General features: G+C 37.7%; 1 protein-coding gene across 2 annotated transcripts in view; it reads right to left on the bottom strand.

Moving 5' to 3' along the window:
• Arhgap28 (Rho GTPase activating protein 28) overlaps positions 1 to 714 on the bottom strand; it is a 180,271-nt gene extending 179,557 nt beyond the window's left edge. For both annotated transcript variants that reach the window (XM_077792228.1, XM_077792229.1), the window contains exon 1: positions 505 to 714. In XM_077792228.1, coding sequence (XP_077648354.1) covers positions 505 to 680 — 176 coding nt within the window. In that variant the 5' untranslated portion in view covers positions 681 to 714. The remainder of the gene's footprint in view (positions 1 to 504) is intronic.
• Positions 715 to 22,178: the final 21,464 nt, after the last annotated feature.

Here is a 22,178-nt window from a genome sequence, read left to right as displayed (position 1 = left end):
TAGAAATGAAAATTTTTTTTAAAGTCTACTGAAATTTACTTTTTAAAGTGTCTCTCAACCTACTCTTTAATTTAGTTGGCATGCAGTTACTAAAGAAGCTTTCAATAGTTATTCTGAGGATTTAGGATAATGTCATTCAGTATGGGTTTTTTTTCTTTTTTGTATGTTTAGTTTTAAATTATATTTTAAAAATCTTCCATACTTTATAGGTAACTTTGGCAGAAATGATATAAATGTTTTACTTATCATAAAATTGCATCAAGCCTATATATAACTCCACTGCTAACCCCTGCTGGACAAGCTTAAGCCCTGGGTGGGGAGATTCTTGCATTTCGCACTTCCAGTCAGGACAATACAAAGAACAGTCTCACTCATCTAGTCCACCAAAACTTAAAACAACAATCAAGCCACGAGTGGTGTGTCCCAGCAAATAAGTGCTGCAGAATACAACCTCTGCACCAGCCCAGCCGAGAGGGCTGCCCTCCAGTGTGTAGTTCCCCTTACCTGCTGAGCGGGTGACTGGCGGCGGACAGGGACGCGCAGCGCTGTTCGCCGCTGGGCTGCTGGGAGCGCGCGTACGAGTGATAGGCGGTCAGCACCACGCCGCCGGAGTCCTCCACCTCCATCGTCAGCCGCGCATGTCTCGGCGATGGCCCCAGAACAAAGACCGGGACTAGCATGGACCAGCGCGCCGGGAGCCTGTCACCAGCCCTGCCGCGCGTCCTTGCGCCCAGAGGCTCTCTCCGCGCTGTCAGGCCGCCGGGGCACTAAGGCCCCTCCCGTGGGGCAAGCAAATTAGCATACTCTGGGAACCACGCCCACTGGCGCGGGGCGGGCAAATTCGCATACATTGAAAGCCACACCCACGGGCACCCGGCAGACTATTTAACATATACTGGGAACCACGCCCACGGGTGCAGGCGGTTTGGGGGAGGGGGATCCCTGCTTCTAGGAAACTGGAAACCTGCCTGATACTTCAGAGCTCTTGCCAGCTGCTCTAGTAAAGTTTGTGTTTTTCTTTCTTTGTTTCTTTTTTTCCTTGTCTCCCCCTCCCCCTTTCCCCTTCAAAGGAGAAGCTTATCCTGTGGCTAGGAACATTTCCTGCCTGGCAGCCAGAAGTAAGAGAAATCATGCTTTAGGTGGAGAAGGAGAGAGGCCAGGTCTAAAATGTGTGCTCCTGGAAGAAAGGGAGAAAATGTGACACGCTCTCATTTAAAGCATGCACATCAAAAATTGAAGAACCGGGTTACATTACTGTTTACTTAGTCGAGTTACAATAAACTTGATTTCCTATCGGGTCAGGTAATTCCCTCTACAGCAAGGGAACACTTCCCTCCCAGGCCCTCAGAGCCACAACAGACCCTTACCTCACCTTTTTCTCCATCCAATCTTGATCCTATTCACAAATTCTGTTTCAAACTTGCCTGAAAGTTAGAACTGACTATTAGGGGGGAATGGATGTTATTTCCAAGGGTGTTTGTGGTTTTTTTTTTTTTTGTTGTTGTTTGTTTGTTTTTTAATGAGAGGGGAGAGGTAGGGGCTAGTATAAACATATATATAGCACAAACAGAAACAGGAAATTCTTAAAACAAAAAGATAATTGGAAGTTTGCTAGAAAGAGACCACGTGACTTGGTGTTTCACACACAGAATGCATGTTTTATCTGTTGTCTCCCGTACACCTCTCAGGTAACGTGAAGTGGAAAGAGAAATTAATTTGCTCTTTAATGGAGGGTGGCCTGGATCATGCCTCTTAACAATCTCAGAATCTGTTCCTTCATCTGTAAAACAGGGAAGTACCATTCATTTCATGGGATCAGAAGCACCAGGTACATATTAGGTTTCCATGAAACGTTCCTTCTCTCCACTACTTCTTAAATTTGTAAAGAAAGAAGACATTTATTTAGGCTGCACTTTCAGAAGCTGAGAAATGTTAGTTTCATCCAAAATGCTTTTTTAAAACCATTTTGCTGATTTAAAAGATGGGATAATAATGGCAAACATTTACTAAAATATTTATGATATGTAAAATCCAATAAATTAGTCCTTTACACATAATGAAGTAGGTGGTAGTATTATTGCAAATTTATAAATACAGGCACTAATCAAGCATCAGTGCATGGAAAGGGCATAAAGAATGATTCATTCTCTAAAATTTTCAGGTAAAAAGAAGACATCTGTTTACCTACTGTCCTTTCAAAGAGAAAAAAATTTTAAATGTTTCTTAAAACATAATAGAGGGTTGGGGTTGTGGCTCAGCGGTAGAGCGCTTGCCTAACATGAGTGAGGCACTGAGTTCCATCCTCAGTACCACATGATAATAAATAAATAAAATAAAGATACTGTGTCCAACTACAACTTTAATTTAAAAAAAACACTACATATAATGGAGAAATAGTATTAAGTCCACAATCCTTCATCCTTCACCTTAAACCTTGGGGTCAGATGTATTTCAAAATTAAGCCCCACCCCCCTTTCAAAATGCTGTTTGAGTGATTTTCCTGGAACACAGGCCATTCTCTTTTCAAAAGCCCTCAATTCTAACCCACTTGCTGCAAATAAAGTCCAAACATCTTAGTGTGACCTCTCATTAATCTGTATCCATCTCCTAATACTGCATCCCCCGTCTAGTCCCTGCACCAGCCTGTCATGTGCTCTTGCTTTGCCTTTCTCCCTCCCTACCATGTTCCTGCCTGGAAATACTTACAGCCTCTATCACCCTAAAGCCTCTCAGGTATTCCTAATTCAAAGTAACCCCTCCTCTGGAAATTGCTCTTATTTTTGTTACAGGAATAATTTCATTCTTTGCTCACATGTCTACGTGAGACACTGCTAATAGGTCATAGTAGTTTTGGGTTTTGTTTTGTTTTGTTTCCAACTGAGCCCAGATAGAGCCAAGAAATCATTCTCAAAAGAGAACCCCAAGCAGCAAGAAAGCTTCAAGATGAAAACACTTTGCTAACCCAAGACCATGTTATAATTTTCCAACAAATCAGTGTTTGGTTTTTGTTTTGTTTGGTTTGGTTTTGGTTTTGGTTTTTACTAAATCTGTAAGCTACTAGAAGGGTTGGTGTCTTTGTATTGTATATTTATATTTTTGTCTTTATGTCCCAGAGCTCACAGTGTTTTGCAGGGTAGGTACTCTGCAAAAGGAATATTTGTTGAATGAATGAATGTATAAATCAATGAGTGAACTGATGAAAGTGAGATGACACTTTTCTGTGCAGTAGTTCCAATCTTTAAGGGTCGCCAAAGAATGCTGATGATTGGCTCTTAAGTCTATAGATTTAATAGCATCAGGACTGCCAAACAAAACACACACCAAAAAATGTTGCGTAGGTATTTGTCAATATTTTTCAAAGGTATGCATATGCTGTGTATTGACAATAAAATAAAACTTTTGTGAGCATTCTTGGGTTTTCTGTTTTCAGAAAGATAATGGAATGCACATATTGGAGATGATGAAATATACTGTATGAAATATTTCCATTTGCCCTCCAGGTCCACTTGCCACCCCCAGTACCCTCCTAGGTGCCCCATCTAGGGACTCCTTGCCTCTAGTTTCAGGTAATCTATAGCCAAAGATAGAACCAGCAGAGATCTGGAGGGAGGAGGAAAGCAGGCTTTTTTCCCCTAGGACTTCCTTCACTGTTATGTGCTGCTGCTTGGATCCTTTTACAGGAAGCCATAGTTCCTGACTGGAGCCCTCTCCTCTCTTGCTGTCACTGGATTCTCATAAGTACCATCTCAACCAGGCCCTTCTGATCTAGGAGTGGTAATGGCTCCTGATACAGCTAATAACTGTTGTACACCATACCTCTTTGCTTCCTTCACTCCCACCACACATTTATTCATAGTTCCTTTACTAAATTCTCCTCATCCACCTTGGCTGAATGCTCCATTTCCTTATGTCAAGATCCTTACTGATATATATTCCTCTGCCCTGAGATTCAGGGAAGTATCTAAGAAGTGAAATCATTAAGATGGCTGCAGTAAACTGCAAGATTCCACACACCAGGGACAAGGGCAAACTGTGAATAGCCGAAAGTCAGTTCAGGTGTTTTGTCACTGAACAGATTCAAGTCTGAGCAGGTTTTGCAATCAAGTGAGTCATGGAAAATGCTTTCAGATTTGAGAGTCTTTGGATTTCAGAACTACACATATGGCAATGTGTACCTGTTAGAATCTGTTGACATTTTGATGTACTAAACACTGTTGGGAACCACTGGCTAGGGATGACAGCACAAGGCAGTGACAGGCAGCTAAGCAGTGGAGAAATTTGGGAAGGGAACCCCAGGGAAGATAAACTTCACCTACAGTAAACAGGGCACATAAATAGCACTTTCAGTTTATTTGAAATAGGGGAAAATTCTAGTCTACTATGCTGTTCTTCTCTGGATACCCCTGCAGTGACCAGCACTAAACTGAGAATTGAGACCTGGGTTGTCAGGACCAACCCCACCACTGGCAGAGTAGGGTTCCCTAAGCAAGCTGCTGAGCTGCTGCCCAGTTTCTTAGCAAGTCAAAGAAATACACCAGTCAGCATTTATGGAATACTTAGCACATGCTGATTCTGTTCTTGATGTCAGATCATCCACTCAGGAAATGCTCACAACAACCTTCCAAGATGAGATAAATATCACCATTCACCACTCCATTTTACAGTAAAGACAGTTGGGTTGCAGTAACTTGCCCAAGAACAGCCAGGCCAGGATGTGGCAAACCTGGGATTCAAAGGCAGGCAGTCTGGCTCCTGAATCTAGTCTCTTAAGTATTATATTTCTCTTTCCTGAAAGGCTTGCTCAGACTCAAAATATAGTCCTTTTAATATAATGTAATGAAAAGAGTAGGATTTGATTAATGTTTCTAATAGCTTTTCATAAATCTGCTTAGTATACTGGAGGATAAATATCATAGCATACAATAACTATAATGAAAAAATTGATAAATGAAGTGGGAATTACATGTATTTTTAATGTACAACACTTTTTATATGTGTGTGTGGCTAATTACTTTCATTAGCTGCTCTTAGAATGAGTTGAAGTCTAATTTTACTTTCATTCTGCCTTGTAAATTTACTACTATATATACATAAATAAGGCTTTAGAGAGTAGTAGAATATGTGAACCACAGGTGCACAAAGACTGCACTTTTCTAAATGAACAGAGCAGGCAGAGTGGAAGACAAAACAAGGTCAGACAGTGGAGTCTGAGTCTGAATTATAAATTTACTTCTTACTGGCAATGTCACTTTAATTTCTGCTTCAATTTTTCAAATGAGAACTAATAATATCCCCTCCAAGAGTTGATGGAAGATAAAGTAAGATCACATCTTTAAAACACTGATCATAGTGCTAAGCATATCACACATACTCAATAGATACTGGTTCCCTTTGCTCTTTTTCACTATTCTCTTGTCACCAGGCCTCCATCTGGGCCCTTCTGGAAGCATTGTTTTGAGTTCAATCCTCAAGAATAAACAACCTGGACCTAGAGATTCCACAGGGATTTTACAACCTTTACTGGGAGATGAGTCAGACTCAATTAACACAATGAAACCTACTTGAGGAAGCTTCACTGGCCCCCAATACCTGCCAGTTCTAAGGACTACAAGGAATGGAGATTCCAAAATAGTCAACCCTACCAGGAAAGGCCAGAAAACAGAATGCTTATGCAAAACCTTAACATGACAAAAGAAAACTGCCTCTCAAGGCCTTGGTTGTTTATCTGGCAGAACTGTTGCTTGGATAATCATTTAATACTAGAACAGGAAAACAGCTGCCACTGCATGAGATTTTATAGCCACTGGCTGGCCATCTCTTAGCAAGAGATTTGGAAGCAACAGTCACTGGCCCTAACTTGCAGGAAATGAAGGCACAGTTCTTACCAACTGAGAGTATCATGAAATTCTGCTCAAATTCACTTTCCATATATTCTATTTAGACTTTATCACTGCCCCCAAATCCTCTGGAAAGACTGAGTAGAATTTGGGGGGATGAATTCATGATTGCATTTATATAAAAAGGAATTACTTTAATAAGACAAGTATTTTTAAAAGTATCTGAAAAGGTAGCATATAAATCCTTCATCCTTGGTTCAGCAAATAATCCTGAATTCTTACCTTGAAATATTTTTTAAAATATAGTGGTCTTACTTCAATTATATAAATTTATTTTGAGTGGTCTCATGATGACACAGAAGCTTCAGGCCATGCTGATTTTTATAAAGCTTTCTTAGCATCTATTTTGAAAGAAAAATCAGGGTTATTTTTCTTCATTAACTGTTTTGGGCTCTATGATCAATTTGGCAATTGGGTTAAGCAGATTATGTCACCAAGAGAGCCAGTCAGCCAGGTCAAGACTTGTATTATTTATGAGGTGGACATAACTGAGTCACATAAGTGACTTTTATAAATAAATTGAATTGTTATTGATTGGAAATGAATCACTGCTAACAGACTCAGGCAGGGTGGGGGAAGGGAATAGTTGGGCCATAAGCATGAAGCTTTAGTTTAAAAATACTTGTATTATGGAATACTTCCTACAATGCTACAGTTTGCAATTATATAAGAGCATTATTCATTGATTCTTTCTTTCTTCCATGTAACTGTCCAACTAGCCAACCAGTCACCTCAAGAACCTACAATTATCATTAGTACCTTTAAAATAAGGAGGAGGGATAACAAAGATGAATAAGAATTTGAAAGCAGAGTTTAACCTGATCTCTGCAGGAGGGAACTGAAGAAGGAAATCATGAAAGAATGCACTTCTAAGAGGAGGTAAGGCTATTCTTAAAAGATGAATAACAATTGGGTAGCTCACAAGTAGGCATGGGTGGTTGGGAGCATGAGAGGAAGAGGGGTACAGGAAGAGGTAGTAAACTGAAAAAAAAATGGTACAAAGAAACAAATGAAATGTTCAGAAAGTATCTTTAGCTTTGCTGGAGAATAAGGTATAAAGGAGAGAATACTGGAGACTAAGCTATAGAGACAGGTGACAGCCAAACCTTTGGTGGACCTGAATGCCTTATGAGGAGTTTAAACTTTATCCCTGAGTTCAGATGGGGAAATCTACTGAAGGTTTCAAACCAGGTAGTACAGGGATCACTTAGGGCTTTAGATCACCCCCGTCCAGCCCCAAGTCCCTGCACAACCTGGTCTTCACTCCTCTTCTGACACATCTCTTATGCTTCCCAACCTACTTTGGAAGCCTCTACTGGAGCGTGGGAAAGAATAGAGCCCACTATCAATGGCCCGATGCTGAGTCCCAAACTGAAACCTAAGACAAAGCGCAAGATTTAAATAGTTGTTGAAAAGAAATTTAGTTTAAAGAACACACAGATTTCAGAGGTAGGAGTCGGGGTGAAGACTGAAAAAAGGACTTTGGCAATCCCTCTCTGTGTCACTAGCTCATTGTTACAGATCAGCTGCCTGCCAGAGTGGTCAGCAGTCACCTGGGTGGGACAGGCTACCTGACCTGTGGTCTGTTAGTGAGGGGAGTACAAGAGAGTGAGCAGCTCAGGGAGAGAGGAGTTGCACAGAATCTACCAAAAAGGAGGAGAGTTCTTAAGTTGCAAATCACAGAAACATTTCTGATTAAGATAGGAAGAATGTTTCAGAACAATCTGGGGAGCTGCACAGGATCAAAAGTCAAAGCTGAAGAATGAGGCTTGGAGCAGGAATAAGAACATGATATTGCCAGAACATAATCTTACCAGGATTGTTCTTACAAAATTAATCAATTTTAACTTTTCCTTCCATCCTTGCTTCTTTCTTCCCAGGACACATAGTACCAGAATACTGCATAATCAGCTGTACTTGGACTTATCCTCCACCTGTCAATCCCTGGGTATTAAGAAAGGGCTCTTCAGGGATTCTCCCCCCACCAATTGCTTGCTGTAATGGTAAAGTAGTGTCCAAGATCTCACATCCCATGGAGGGACATCCTTAAATCGACACTTGGGTCCTTTTAGATAGCAGAATTGGATGACAAACAATTGTTTGCTACAGCATAAATTGGTGAAGCCTTCAGGAGGCAGGGCTGGTCAGGCAGCACTGGCCAAGTGCATGCTGAAAACATGGATGGTAAAGATTCCCAAGTCCTGGGAAGGGAAGGGAGCTTACAGAAAGAAGAAGTGAAGCCCAGAGAAAGGATACACTGCTTTGCCTAGATGTGGCCCTGAACAAGGAAGGTGTCATTTCTTGTTGTGAACTGGAAATTTGAAATGAGGACAGGAAGGTTCAAATCCATATTGGCTAAATTGGTCCTCAAACAGGGCACAGACTTCATCACATGACCTGAGCAGAATCTTCTGGATCTGGAGCATTGAAAGAGTAAATTTATGCAAGGGTGATTAAAATAGCGTGGTGGAAGGAAGACGAGGTTTGGAACAAGACAGAGTAAACTCCCTTTTTCACCTTAGTGTTTGTAACTATGACTTGTATCTTAATCTTTCTGGGACCTGATTTTTCTCATCTGTAAAATAAGATAACACTTATCATGCAGAGTTGTTGGCCAGGATCTCAAAAGGATAACTGGCAAAAATTGCAGTATACATAATGATCAACAAACAGAGGTTTATTTTTATTATGCTATGCATTTAAGGATTGTTATTTTAGACCAGGTGCAGAGGCACACTTCTGTAATCTCAGGGCCTTGGAGGCTGAGGTAAATTCAAAGCCAGCCTCAGTAACTTAGCGAAACGTTCCCTCAAAATAAAAAATTAAAAAGGACTAGGGATATGACTCAGTGGTTAAGTGCCTCTGGGGTTCAGTTCCTGGAACGCTCCCCCCCCCCCAATTTTTTTTTTTTTAATTGTCAATTTACCTTTTACTTTGTTAGAAATACCCATTTGAGATTCAGGGAACTTAACAAACTCAAACCACCATTAGCCAGTCAGTAAAGAGATTTCAATGTACTTTGAAGACTCCAAATACTTCTATAGAAAGGAGAGTCATTGTGTTAACAGAAAAAATACTTAGAAAATGAGCAGCAATAAGTAGATAGTAGGAAATAGCTATTTGTGTGTGAGCTGAAACATTACAGAGTGATGTATCTAGTTCTTACTGATTATTATCCAGCTTTAAAAAAAAATCCCTGGAAAGCTTGAATGCCTTGGTGTGACTCAGGTGGAATACTGGCATGCCCCTGAAGGGGATCTCTCCACTCATCATGTTGGCATTTCAGATCAGACATTTGTGTTTGAGAGATCTCAGAAGGTTCCAGCACAACATTGAGTGTAGTATCTGGTACATAGGCTGAACAGAAACTTAGTGAATGAAGGAGCCCACTTCTATTCAATCCTGTTTCTATAAATGCAAATGTAGAGTTTAACTATAGTACTGTTTATTACTAGGAAATCAAACCACTGGACTGATACTTTACTGTAGCTTTCTCAAAAAGTGTAAGGACTCAAAAGTCCCTGAAGAGCAGTGCCCACAGCCCTCAAAACTAAAGAAGGTGATACTGTGTAAATTTTGCTCCAGGGCTGTGTGAGCAGCTGGGTTACAGTGGCTATGAGGACAGGCATGTAAGGCTACATTAAACAGCAGTTGTAGTAATGAGCCTCCTAGTAGAGAGTTCAACTGTTCAACCATCCTCTAGTAGAGGACAACTGCTCTGTCACCTGCTAGCCACGAGCAGTCTGTCTGTAATTCCTTCCTCTGGAAAATCCACCTAAAGGTATTGTAACCCCTGGCTGAATAAGAATAATGTTATATTAAGAAATATAACAAAGAAACCACAGGAATAAATTTCATGTATTTCACTGAAGTTGTATCCCCAGAACACTGAAAGCTGTCTGGCATGTGTCATCTCAAGTAGCATATATGTTTATAAAAGAACGATTAGTAAGCAGATCAAGGAATAAATGAATCCACAAACGGATAGAATGGCATGGAGAATTGTATGTTATCTTTCCACTCCCGATATTACAGTCTTATAGTAGGGAAATAATTAGGGTGGTTTTTCCATTCAATGACTGCAGCCAAATGATTTTGCCCAGGAATGTCCCAGCTCTGAGCATTCTTTTTCTACCAGGACCTTCAGGAGCAAATAAGCCAAGAGGAGGGAAGTAGCTAGTCTGTACTGTATCTGTAGAGACAGATCCAAATAAGAATGGGGCAGCTGTAGGAAAAGAAAAAAATCATAAAAGAAGTACACTTTAAATGGCTGCTGTTGTCTGACAGTAAATTCCTACTAACCAAATTACTTTTAGAATTATATTTCACGATCTGTAGATAACAGGTATTCCTCTAATTTAGAAAATGTACCCTTTTTCTACCACTGGCAGCTGAAGTGAATTCAGAACAAAGGGATTCTAAATTCTTTGAAGTGCTGTGGTAAAAGGTATAATAATTCTTTCTCAAGTATATCATCACCTTAAGCCTCTTTTTCAGTCACTTTGAGAGAAGTCTTTAAAAATAGCCAAGCCTCAAGTGACCATTTATTCCTACATGTGATGGTGACAGAGGCAGACACAATCAAGTCATCAGTTGCAAACTGCAGTTCATTCTTCCTTTGTTCCTTTGCAGAGAGGAACACAACTGTTTCTTGTTTTTAAGGAACAATCATCATCCTTAGTATCCAGCTTTCAACCCAAATCCTCAGAGCTGTTTGTAAACATAAACTCACTCGTTTATTCCCACCCATCGCACCACTCAGAATGAAGAAAATGAAGTACTAAAATAATTACATATATTGTCATCACTTCTATTTACTGAGAGCCTCCTATGCTACAACGTATCATTTATTTCTTATTTGGAAGTTCATAAATGTTTAGTCTTGTCCAGGTTCACAGTATCAGTCTAGGTGACTAAAAGAGAGCATGGCATAGTTGCTAAATTCCTTGTTGCTGGTGCCAGACTTCCTAGGTTGAATCTAACCTACACCTCTTTCTAGGTGTATGACTTTGAGCACCATCCCCTCAATGTTAATGTCCCCAGACACCATCTCTGTAGATCAAGTAGGAAAAGGAGAACAACTGTGATAAGAAGATGGAATATTGATAGGTTGAGCTTAAACTCTGAATTGAGTGATTTCTTGAAAAAGGCTTTTTTTTTTTTCAATCAAAAAAACTATCTTTGAAATGGTAGGAACAGAGCGGAGTTGAATTCAAGAATAGTTGAATAAAGGTGTACATTTTATACATCTGACCGTGGCTGTGTTGAAAATGTAAAACCCAATGCATGAATATGAATAAGATAAAATTTCTGTGTTAAGAAGCTTATAATCCAGGGTTATGTTAAAAGGTGAGGCAAGGAAGTCAGAAGTTTTCTACCTTATAATTTTGCATATGATTGGTCTTGATACCTTATGAATAAATATATTTAATCTTATACATTAGGCTTATGGGGCTAAAGCCTAGGGCCAGAAATACTAATGTTCTAGTACAGAACTGTGATGGCAACTGAGAAAAACAATAGAGTGGGATAAAAGCCCTCTGAAGGGCAATCTAAATAAGTTGAGAATGATTTTTATGAAAAGAAATATTAAGGTGACAAATCAATCAAGAAACGCAAATGCTGAGAGGATAGATTGAATTGTCTCGGTTTAAAAAAATATTAAAATCTCCATGAGCCATTATTTGATCCCACTCCACAAAAAAATTTAAAAATGAATTTCCATGACTCACAGATCTGATTCACTATGGCAATTTTTTTTGACCCAATAAAATCCACACAATAGATGATACCTGGCATGCTCACTGGTATTTGTACTGTATGTGCCATGGAGATGGGCAAATTTCAGAAAGGATGTTTACTGGTGGTGCCTAAGAAATGCCCCAGCAATGGAGCCCCTCTTTTCAGACCAGACCACATTCTAAAGAGGCATTTTCCTCCAAAATGCTTTACTACCAGATACTGAGAAAACCCAGATCCTACAGTAATTCCCCAGAGAAATCACAGGTGCCGACAGTGCCCACACTAAGCACATATTCACCTAGAAGCCTCTAAGTGCTGCCCAGTTGCCCAGTTACTCCTCAGGCAGACAAGGCTTGGGACTCAGAGAAGGTTGTGGACAAATGTAAGAAATGGCCTGTTCATTTTATACATCTGATTTGTTCCCAGGACTTGGGAACACCAAGCAGGTATCTCACAACAGAGCAGATATGGACTCATGGGAGCACAAGCAGTGCTGGGGCTGGCAAGGCCATTCAATCACAGTGGATAAAGCACTGTCATCAATTCCTCACTGAGGAAAAACCAGACACTGTATAAAAACACTCTGACTCCTTTACAGTTCATTTCCCATATATTCAACTGTATAGAGATCTTATTACAGAGTACAGGTTTAGTCATTTTCAACATATGCTTTTGATGCTTCCATAGAAGTCCAAGTTAAATATACCTCTCTGTGTATATCCTGACTGGTTATTAAAATCAAAATTCTGGTCAAGGGGCTCTAGTAAATTTTTTTTTTGAGAGTGCTAAATGGACTATATTTAGTGATGTCTACAAAGGTCTAGTTCCCTATCATCTTTCCAAGCATACAATCTCTTTGTAGTTTAATCTCATGTATCTAGACTAGGGGATGTGATTTCCTCCACGTACTGCTTTATAAATCAGTGTATAAACTCCCTGTATTTATGCCAATGATATTCTAGAGTTGGTTTGTGCTGACTACTAAGAGTTGATTATTAAATTTCTAGGAATTTTGTGAGACAGTTGTTAAACACAACTGTAAAAACTGATTATAGGGCTGGGGATGTGGCTCAAGCAGTAGCACGCTCGCCTGGCATGCGTGCGGCCCGGGTTCGATCCTCAGCACCACATACCAACAAAGATGTTGTGTCCGCCGAAAACTAAAAAATAAATAAATATTAAAAAAAAAACAAAAAAAAAAACTGAATTATAAGCCAGACATGGTGGCACAAACCTGTAATCCCAGCTACTACAGAGGCTGAGGAAGGAGGATCACAAGTTTAAGGCCAGGCTGGGCAATTTAGTGAGACCATGTCTCAAAATATAATTTAAAAATGGGACAGGAATGTAGCCTGTAGAGTGCTTACCCAGCATATGTGAGGCCCTGGGCTCAATCCCCAGTAATACAAGAAAGAAAATTGAATTGTTTCAAAGTATAATTAAGTTAATTATATTAAAAGAAAAGGAAGAAATGCTTTCTAATGATTTTATTTTACTATTTATTATGCCTTTGAGTAGAAATACAATACAATGACATGCTACAACGAATCTCTTACCATCTCTGCATTCAGTGACATCACAGTAGCTTGAGATTGCCCCCCTGGCATTTATACCAAGGAAATCAGCAAACTGCTTACAAAAAAAGGAGGGCCTGATTTTGTTGTTGTTCTTGTCAGATTAACAAGTACAGTCTTCATTGTACATGTCCTTTCCACAGTGACAAAGCCCTTTTATTTCTTAGCTTAACAACATGTGTTTTTATCTACAATACTACCTGGCAAAAATAAAACAGTATTTTACTTGACCAATACATTTGCGTATTTGGCATGCCTTTTGGCAGCTTAAAACTATAAAGTTAAAAATTTTACATGCTGCTTACAAATCTATTTTTGTGTTTACTTTTGTTACCCTAGTATGTAACAACTAAAATACAATGCTTTTTAACTAGTTTTAATGCTTACCATTAATTTATAAAATTTCCTCCCTATTTATTTTACATATTCTCTATTGGCTATAGTAAATCAGCAAGATTTTCAGAGCAGATTCTTGGTTGATATATTTTCTTAATCTCTGTATATCTATCTTCCAATTGCCTGCAAACAGAAAAAATAACTTGGCAGGGCATATAATTCTCGGTTCAAAATGATTTATCCTTAAAACTTTGTAGACACTGTTCCATTGTCTTCTGGAATTTAGAATTGCAAAAGAAAAATCTAAAGACAGACTGAGTTTTGACGCTTTATTGGTAACCTGCTTTCTCTGTCTGGATACCTGTATAAGTTTCTTTTTATTCTTGAAAATTTAAAAAGTCACCAGAAAATGTCTAGGCATTGCTTCATTAAATTTTAAAGGTATCTTGTTTTGAAAACTGTCTGAAAAATGATGGCAAAAAGTGTTTACAATGCAGATTAAACCTAAGAGTATTTTGTATCTGTGACTATTACATTATAAATAGCTCAGATAAATGGGGAAATATTTTTCCATTATTTGAAAACAATTTTCTGATTCAGCAAAATGACTCATATTATCTACCAAAGAGTGACATTCTAACATATGTCTTCATTGTTTCACTGTTGTCTTACTTGTTAACAAATGCAAACAACAACCAATATTCATGTAGGAACTATACTCATTCATCAGTTACTACCTTAGATTACCTTCAGAGTCAAGGTTTCAGCAAAAACAAAAAAGCATTGTGTAAGACTCAATGGCTATATGGAGTATATGGAGTTTATAAGATATAGCATATTTTTATTTTTAAATTGTGTAGTATAAACTGGGAGTGGTGGCACACACCTGTAATTCCAGTGATTGGGAGGCTAAATCAGGAAGATTGCAAGTCCAAGAGTCTCAAAAAAAAAAAAAAAATATTACATGGTGGTACAGTGCCCCAGGTTCAATCCCCAGTACCAAAGCAACAACAACCAAAAAATTAGATAATAAACATCTTATTTGTAACATTATAATAAACATATACACAACATATACATTTTTTTTCTAAAGAGCCAGCTGTTAAACATTAGTCCATGTACCTCTTCTTATGAACTTTCTTACACAGAAGGGACAGGAATAGGGACAGACAGACCCAATCTGTTTGTTTTTACTCTTAGAAAGGGTTCTTTCTAAGCTGGGGATATAGCTCAGTTGGTAGAGTGCATATACAGGAACTGGGTTCAATCACTAGCCTCATCACCAAAATAAGAAAGGGCTCTACTCTCTTTGTTGAAGAAATATAAAATCTTTCAGATTTCTGCCTATTAGCACTTTGTTCTCCCACGGTGTTTAAAGAAGCTGGTCTTAAAGGCTGCAATAATGACTGAGAAGGCAGCACTCATCCATTTTCCTTATAGTTAAAAGGATTTTTAAGGATAAAAATGAGTATACTCTGTTCTCTGTGCTAACCAAGGGAATTAGTATGTTCATTCAAAACTTACTTGCCATGGCTTTGAAACTATCTTTATATTTTTGAAGAAATTTGAGTCTGATGTTTGAAAGAAAATAACAGCTCCCCACCATGTCCCTGTGCTTTTTTTCCTTTTCTTTCTTTCACCTGGGATTAAACACAGGGTCATTTACCACTAAGCTACATTCTCAGCGCTTTTTATTTTTTATTTTGAAACAGTGTCATGCTAAATTGCTTAGGGCCTCACTATGTTGCTGAGGCTGGCCTCAAACTTGCAATCCTCCTGCCTCAACTCTGGAATCGCTGATCGCTGGGATTATAGGCCTATACCACCATGCCAAGCTGGGATTTTTTCCCACTCATTTTTTTTTAATGGTATATTACAGTAGTTTAGTGATTGAGGGCATGGATGGAAGAACCAGGATACCGCTGTTTTAAATCCCAAAATGCATTCTCTTTATAAACTCTCTGCCCTCCCGTTTACTGATCTGTGAAATGAGCATGATAATGGACCACTGCACAGGATTGTGATAATTAGATTAGTTAATACATGTAAAACATTTAATACAGTGCTTGGCACACAATGAGTGTTGGGTAAGGTTTGCCATTATCATTACTTCTACTACTGCTACCATTACAATTGCTGTAGCTGCAGCATGACATGGTCACTACATTAATTTAGAGACATTAAAAGAAAACTCTTAAGAGTCTTAACCTTTGTTTTACTGCAGTGCGGAAAAATTAACTTATGAAAGATCACACAACTTTTAGCCTTAGAACTCAAAGCAGAACTCAATCTTCCGGTAATATAGTCTCTTGTTAAGCTGCATGGCTTTTTCCCCAGCTATATTTGAGCATTTATCTTAATTAGTTGATTTTTTAGAAGTTATATGATTCTTTCATGAAAAAGAATACAGGCTTAGGATGTGGCTCAGTGGTATTGTACTTGCTTAATAAGTATAAGACCAAGTGTTCCATTTCCATTACTGAAGGGAAAAAAAAAGAATGCTTTTCTTTATCTACATTAGGAGGTTCTATAGGTACATTGCCCACTATGGTAGCCACTAGACATGGTCAGTTGAGCATCTGAGTGTGACTAGTGCATACTGAATGTGCTTTAAATATAAAAGATACACCAGATTTCATAGACTTCACATGAACATAAAATGTAAAATGCTCCATTAATAATTTTTATATTAGAAGCTTTGATGACAATATTTTGGCTATATTGAGTTTGATAAAATAGATTAAAATTATTCTCTTTCTTTTTATCTACTTTAACATGACATCTAGAAAACTTAAAATTACCACTGGCTTGCTTTTGTGTCTTGTATTTTATTTCTGTGGGTCAGAGTTGCTCTATACAAGATAGGAATTTTGTTTTAATGTGACCCAGTTCATTTTCTAACAGTGATTATGCTTTGAATATCAAGAATGTCCCTGGCATGGTGTTATACTCTTTTCATATATGATATGAAAGGAATACTTTTTGGTTTTATATTTTGTCCCTGGCAAGTGGAGTTCTGTGAAAGAAGAAAATATTGTTGTTCTTAATAAATTAAGAAGTGGTATTTGCCTCAGTTAAGGCACTATCATGCACCTAGTTGTTTTAGTCAGCTTTTTTTGCTGCCATGACTGAAAGACCCAATCAGCACAATTGTAGAAGAGGAAAAGTTTATTTGAGGGCTCACAATTTCAGAGTTCTCAGTCCTTATACAGCCAGCTCCATTCCCCAGCGCTCCAGGTGAGGCAGAACATCGTGGAGGAAGAGTGTGGCAGAGGAAAGCAGCTCACAAGATGATCAGGAAGCATACAAAGAGGTCTTTACTTGCCATTTATAAATATACACCCCAAAGCCACACCCCCCAGTATCCATCCCCTCCAGCCACACCCCACCACTTCAGTTACCACTCAGTTAATCCCTATTGGGGATTAATTCACTGATTGGGTTAAGATTGTCACAACCCAATCATTTATCCTCTGGACTTTCTTGCCTTGTCTTACACGTGAGATTTTGGTGGACACTCTCATCCAAAAACTATAACACTAGGCATCCAAGTCAGAATCTGAAAGGTATTGTTCATTCCTCCTTCTTCCTTGGACTGAACACGCAACAATAGTTGGTTCATTTTCAAATCTCTCTCTCTTCCCCCATATCTTATCAGCACAGGACTCACCATTGCTGATATGGTTACTGGAAGATTTGTTGTACTGGTCTTCCTGGCCATTGGTTTCAGCTCCCAAAAATTCATCAACCATATTACTGTTACAGTAATAAATACATCTAAAACACACATCAAATCATGCCACTTGTTATTATTTAAATATGAAGTGTCCTTTGAAAGTTCATATTTGACAATGCAGGAATGTTCACTAAAAAGATTAGAGTATGAGAGTTGTAACCTAATCAGTGTACTAATCCATTTGATGAACTAATCCATTTGAAAAATTAATAATATGAAAGAACTGCTCTACTGGGTGGTGACTTTAGGAAGGTGGAGTTTGGCTAGAGGAAATCAGTCACTGGGGAATACATTTTGGGTTTATATTTTGTCCCTGGCAAGTGGAGTTCTCTCTCCCAGTTTACCTGGACTGCTTTTCTCTGCCACACCCTTCCACCATGATATTCTGCCTCACTTTGGGTCCAGAGCTATTGAGTCAGCCAACCATGGAATGAACCTCTAAAACCATAAGCCAACATAAACATTTCTTCCTCTAAATTGTTCTTTTCAACAAAAAGATGACTAAAATACCATTCCACTGAGAAAAACCATTTCATTGGTCCCTATCTCCAACTTTACTTGTAGGTACACTTTTTATACACACACACACACACACACACACATACACACACACAATCAGCCAAGACATACACTAATCACTTGTGGAACATCCTTTCATCCCCCTTTTACATGAAATAAATTATTAAGTAGGTATATTTTGTTAGGTGTTGGGTTGTGGTAGGATATGGAGATTGGAAGAGAATGGAGAGGTAGTCTTAGGCAATGGCGTGAAATGATTAGTGATTATATTTCTAAACTCATTAGTAATTTCTTGAATGAAATATAAAACAGATTCAACACCCTCTGGATGTCCTGGGGAAATAATCTATATGGTCACTACAAACACATCTTAATGTTCCTCTTCTAATTTGCTCAGAATAGTGACCTCCTTAACTAACACAGGAGGACAATTTTTCTTAATTTATAAAGAAATTTATTAAATGATATCATATATGAAAAGAGTATAACACCATGCCAGGGACATACTTGATATACAATGCATAATCACTGTTAGAAAATGAACTGAGTCACATTAAAACAAAAAAGTTTATTTGTGATAAGAGCAAAGCATGAAGGGGACTGCTCCAGACCATAAACAGGTCAGGACTCCAGGGGGAAGGCTTTTTTAGGGTAAGCTCAAAAGTAAGGCAATGAAAACACCGGTTAAAGTGGAGCAGTAGCCTTATTTGGGTCATCCCAGTGGAAAGGCCCTAGTTAGAAGTTGGTGGTTTTGGGCTGGTTAAGTGTTAGTTTCATTTTACTGTTTTCCTTGTGTTAGCTTTCAGTTTGCTTATGTAGGAACTTAGGCACTTGGGCCACCTCGGTCCAATGGCTCCCAATTCTTTAATATCCCTTTGGCCCTTTACTCATACCTCATCCTTACTCTCTAGCATCATAGGTCTTTAAATAGCAATCCAGGGGGTGAATTCTAAACTTTCAAAAACAACAGACTATTTAATCAAGAGATCACTTTCAAATCCTTTATCCAGGTCACAGACCACTGATTTCTGTGGAGCTTAAATATGTGTTATTATATGAAAACAAATTTGGTGAGAATAACAAAGGCAAAGAAAACCAGAAAAGCCCAAGAAACAGAGTGAAAAATTATTGCAAAAAAAGGAAAAACACATTTCATGCCTGCCTCTTTTCTGACAAATTAAACAAGAAAGAAGAAATAGTGTGAATTGCCTATTCTCTCTCTCTCTCTATTCCAAAAATAATATATCATAAAGTAGGGGACACATTGGAGAATCTCATTTAGTATTAACATGAAATTTTCATCTTGTTGAAAGATAATTTGCTTTCTGGCTAACATTCTCAATAACTATCCTGCTCAAAAATCATCTTCACAGTGTCTAGTGAATTCTAAAAATTAAAATGTAATTATATATGGACTGACTTAAACCCTCATGTGAAAAACAATTATGAAAACATCATGGGCTCCTTGAAAAAACTGCCAATTTTCACTTTAATAATTCCTAGATAGTGTTCCTTCAGAGATCTAGAATTAATTTTTTTATTGGAAATTATTGGTACTATACCAAAATAAAGATGCATTTACTCAATGGTATGTCTCCATTATTTGATGAACAATCAAAAACAAACACTGTGGGCTGGGCATGGTGGCACATACCCATAGTCCTAGCTACATAGGAGGCTGAGGAGGGAGGGTGGCTTGAGCCCAGGAGTAGAACACCAATAATCTGGACAAGATAGTAAGACCCTCATGTCAAAAAAAATTCTTTTTGTTATTAAGCTGTCAATACTTGTGGAATCTGAAAGTCTGAAAGTCTAATCTACTTTTAGATAAAATTTAGCCATCCCATTCAACTCATCAAAAGATTTTCCCTCTGTTCTCAGATGTAATTCATCAGACTTTAATACAATGCTTGAATAGCCTTTAAGCTTCCTCTAAATTTAACCATCAAAATGACAGTAATAACATATTACCACACTAGCAGACTGATTTCTGAAGTCAAAATTCCCACTCTGGAAGAGTTCTTCTGCACAGGGTGGTACTTACTTATAATTGGATGAAGATTACCCAAATTTGTGGAAGACTTATCTTAACTGCTCCCACTTGGGCAAGGCAAAAATGAAATCATCACTTCTTTCTTGTTCCTGCAACTCATGTTATTCAATATTATAGGTCAAGAGGATTCTGATCCCAAACCGACATACTATATAAACTATAAACTTACACTGTGATAATAGCCATACTGGAAGTCTTAGCTCTTTGATGGCATTAAAAAAAAAAGAAACATGATGTTACTTTAACTTTTACCTTTACTTCCTAGACTTCTCTGTATTTCCAACACCCCATATTCTCATGTGTCCTTCAACCCCAATCCTTTAATCCAGGGGTTGGTAAACCATGGCACATGGGCTAAATCCAGACTGCCACCTATTTTTTAAATAAAATTCCACAGGAACACAAACATGCTTATGTGCTTATATATCGTCTGTTGCTGCTTTATGGCACAACAATACAAATAAGTGACTGACAAGATCATGTGGTCTGCAAATATCACATGACAACTTTAAGAAAACATTTCCTGACCTGGGTCTAGGGGGATCACTAAGGCCATCCCTCATCCTTTCCTCCCTGAAACACATATGTGGTAAATGTCCAGCCAAGGGAACTCTTCCACTTTTTCATGAACATGGCAAGTACTTTCATGTCAGACAAATGATTGCTTTGGTAGGAATGTCCTCCTTCTTCACCTACTCTTTGTTTGGGGTCCTAGTCATGCTTTAAAACCCTGCTCTTGTGTCATTTCACCTGAGAATCTTAACTATCCCGTGAAATAACACTCTTTTTTATCATCTTATTGTATAAAGGCATTTATATAAATTTATCTCATTATCTTTCTCGGTGTGTGTGTGTGTGTGTGTGTGTTTTATTCATCTCTGTGTTCTCAAGTAACCCATAAATTCATTTAGAGAGAACTGATTATTTTATTTTCTTCCCATACATTTACTTGATTGTTCCTTGGAAGCTATTTTGATTCTTCTAGTATAAGCACTTTAATACAGTGATGATGCCTTATACCTTATCGCCCACAAATTCTAACCCCAATCCATCCCTGCTACTCCATACCAAGATCAAGTCACAGTGCCTGGCCTATAGTGTAAGATAAATTCCAAAAGGATCAGAAATTAAATATAAAAGTTAAGTCATATATATATTTTAAAACTAAGTAAATTTCTTTTTTTAAATTTTTTTTAGTAAATTTCTTTATAATTTGTTAATGGTAAAAACTTTCCTAACAATAAGTCAAAATTCAGAAGCAAATAGAGAAAACATTGATAAATTTGATGTACATAAAAATTTAGAATAAGGCTGGGGATTGTTGCTCAGGGTTTGAGTGCTTGCCTAGCACGTGTGAGGCACTGGGTTCAATCCTCAGCACCACATACGAAAATAAATAAAATAAAGTTATTATAAAAAAATTTTAGAATAAAAGCTTTTACATAAACTGGGGAAAATATGCTATGTAAGCACAAATCAAAAGAAAACTAGAGTGGCTATCAGGCAGAATAGACTTTAGAACAAAGAATATTCCCAGAATTAAGAAGAGTTTACAATTATATAAAGACTAATTCATCAAAAGGACATAACCTCAATGTGTATCTACCTAAAAACCAAGCTTCAGAATACACATAACCAAAATACAGAGAACCAAAAGAAGAAACAGTCAAGTCCATAATTATAGTCAGATTTTTAAATGCTAATCTAACAGTAACTGACTGAATAAGAAGACAGAAATTAAAAAAGACAAAGTATTTGAATTAACACTACACAACAACCTGACTTAACTGACACTGGGAAACAATATCACAGTAGTTTTATTATATATTATTAATATATATTAATATATTATATATATATGTCCTACAAAATATTATTTAAAAATCTTTTTAGTAATCCAATTGTTGATGGTAATATGAAACTAGCAGCAAACAATAACTATTGGATTTTATCAAAAGATGGATTCAGGAGTCAACCAGCAAAATCTCCTACTCCGTGAAGATAAAACAATCTTACATGAATAAGTATAATAACTGCAACACATTAAATATATCAAATACCTTTGCATCTATAAATTTTTAAAAATTCTTCATTGTGAAAAAATTGGTAAATGAAGGAAAATAATTTGATGCTAATTTTTTCTTTATTATTAGAACTATACTCAGGGTATCTTTTCTTATTCAAGTATTCCAACTAATGACTTAAGAAGGAATTAAAATTTCACCTCTTTACAATCTCTAATGAAATAATGATTCTAACATAATGAGCTTCAGTGGCTACTAACATTCCCAGAAGAGAGAATCCAAACATGTATTTCTTGG

The sequence above is a fragment of the Urocitellus parryii genome, chromosome 13 (assembly GCF_045843805.1).
Source record: "Urocitellus parryii isolate mUroPar1 chromosome 13, mUroPar1.hap1, whole genome shotgun sequence".
Classification (NCBI taxonomy): domain Eukaryota; kingdom Metazoa; phylum Chordata; class Mammalia; order Rodentia; family Sciuridae; genus Urocitellus; species Urocitellus parryii.
This window is presented reverse-complemented; position numbering and strand designations above follow the sequence as displayed.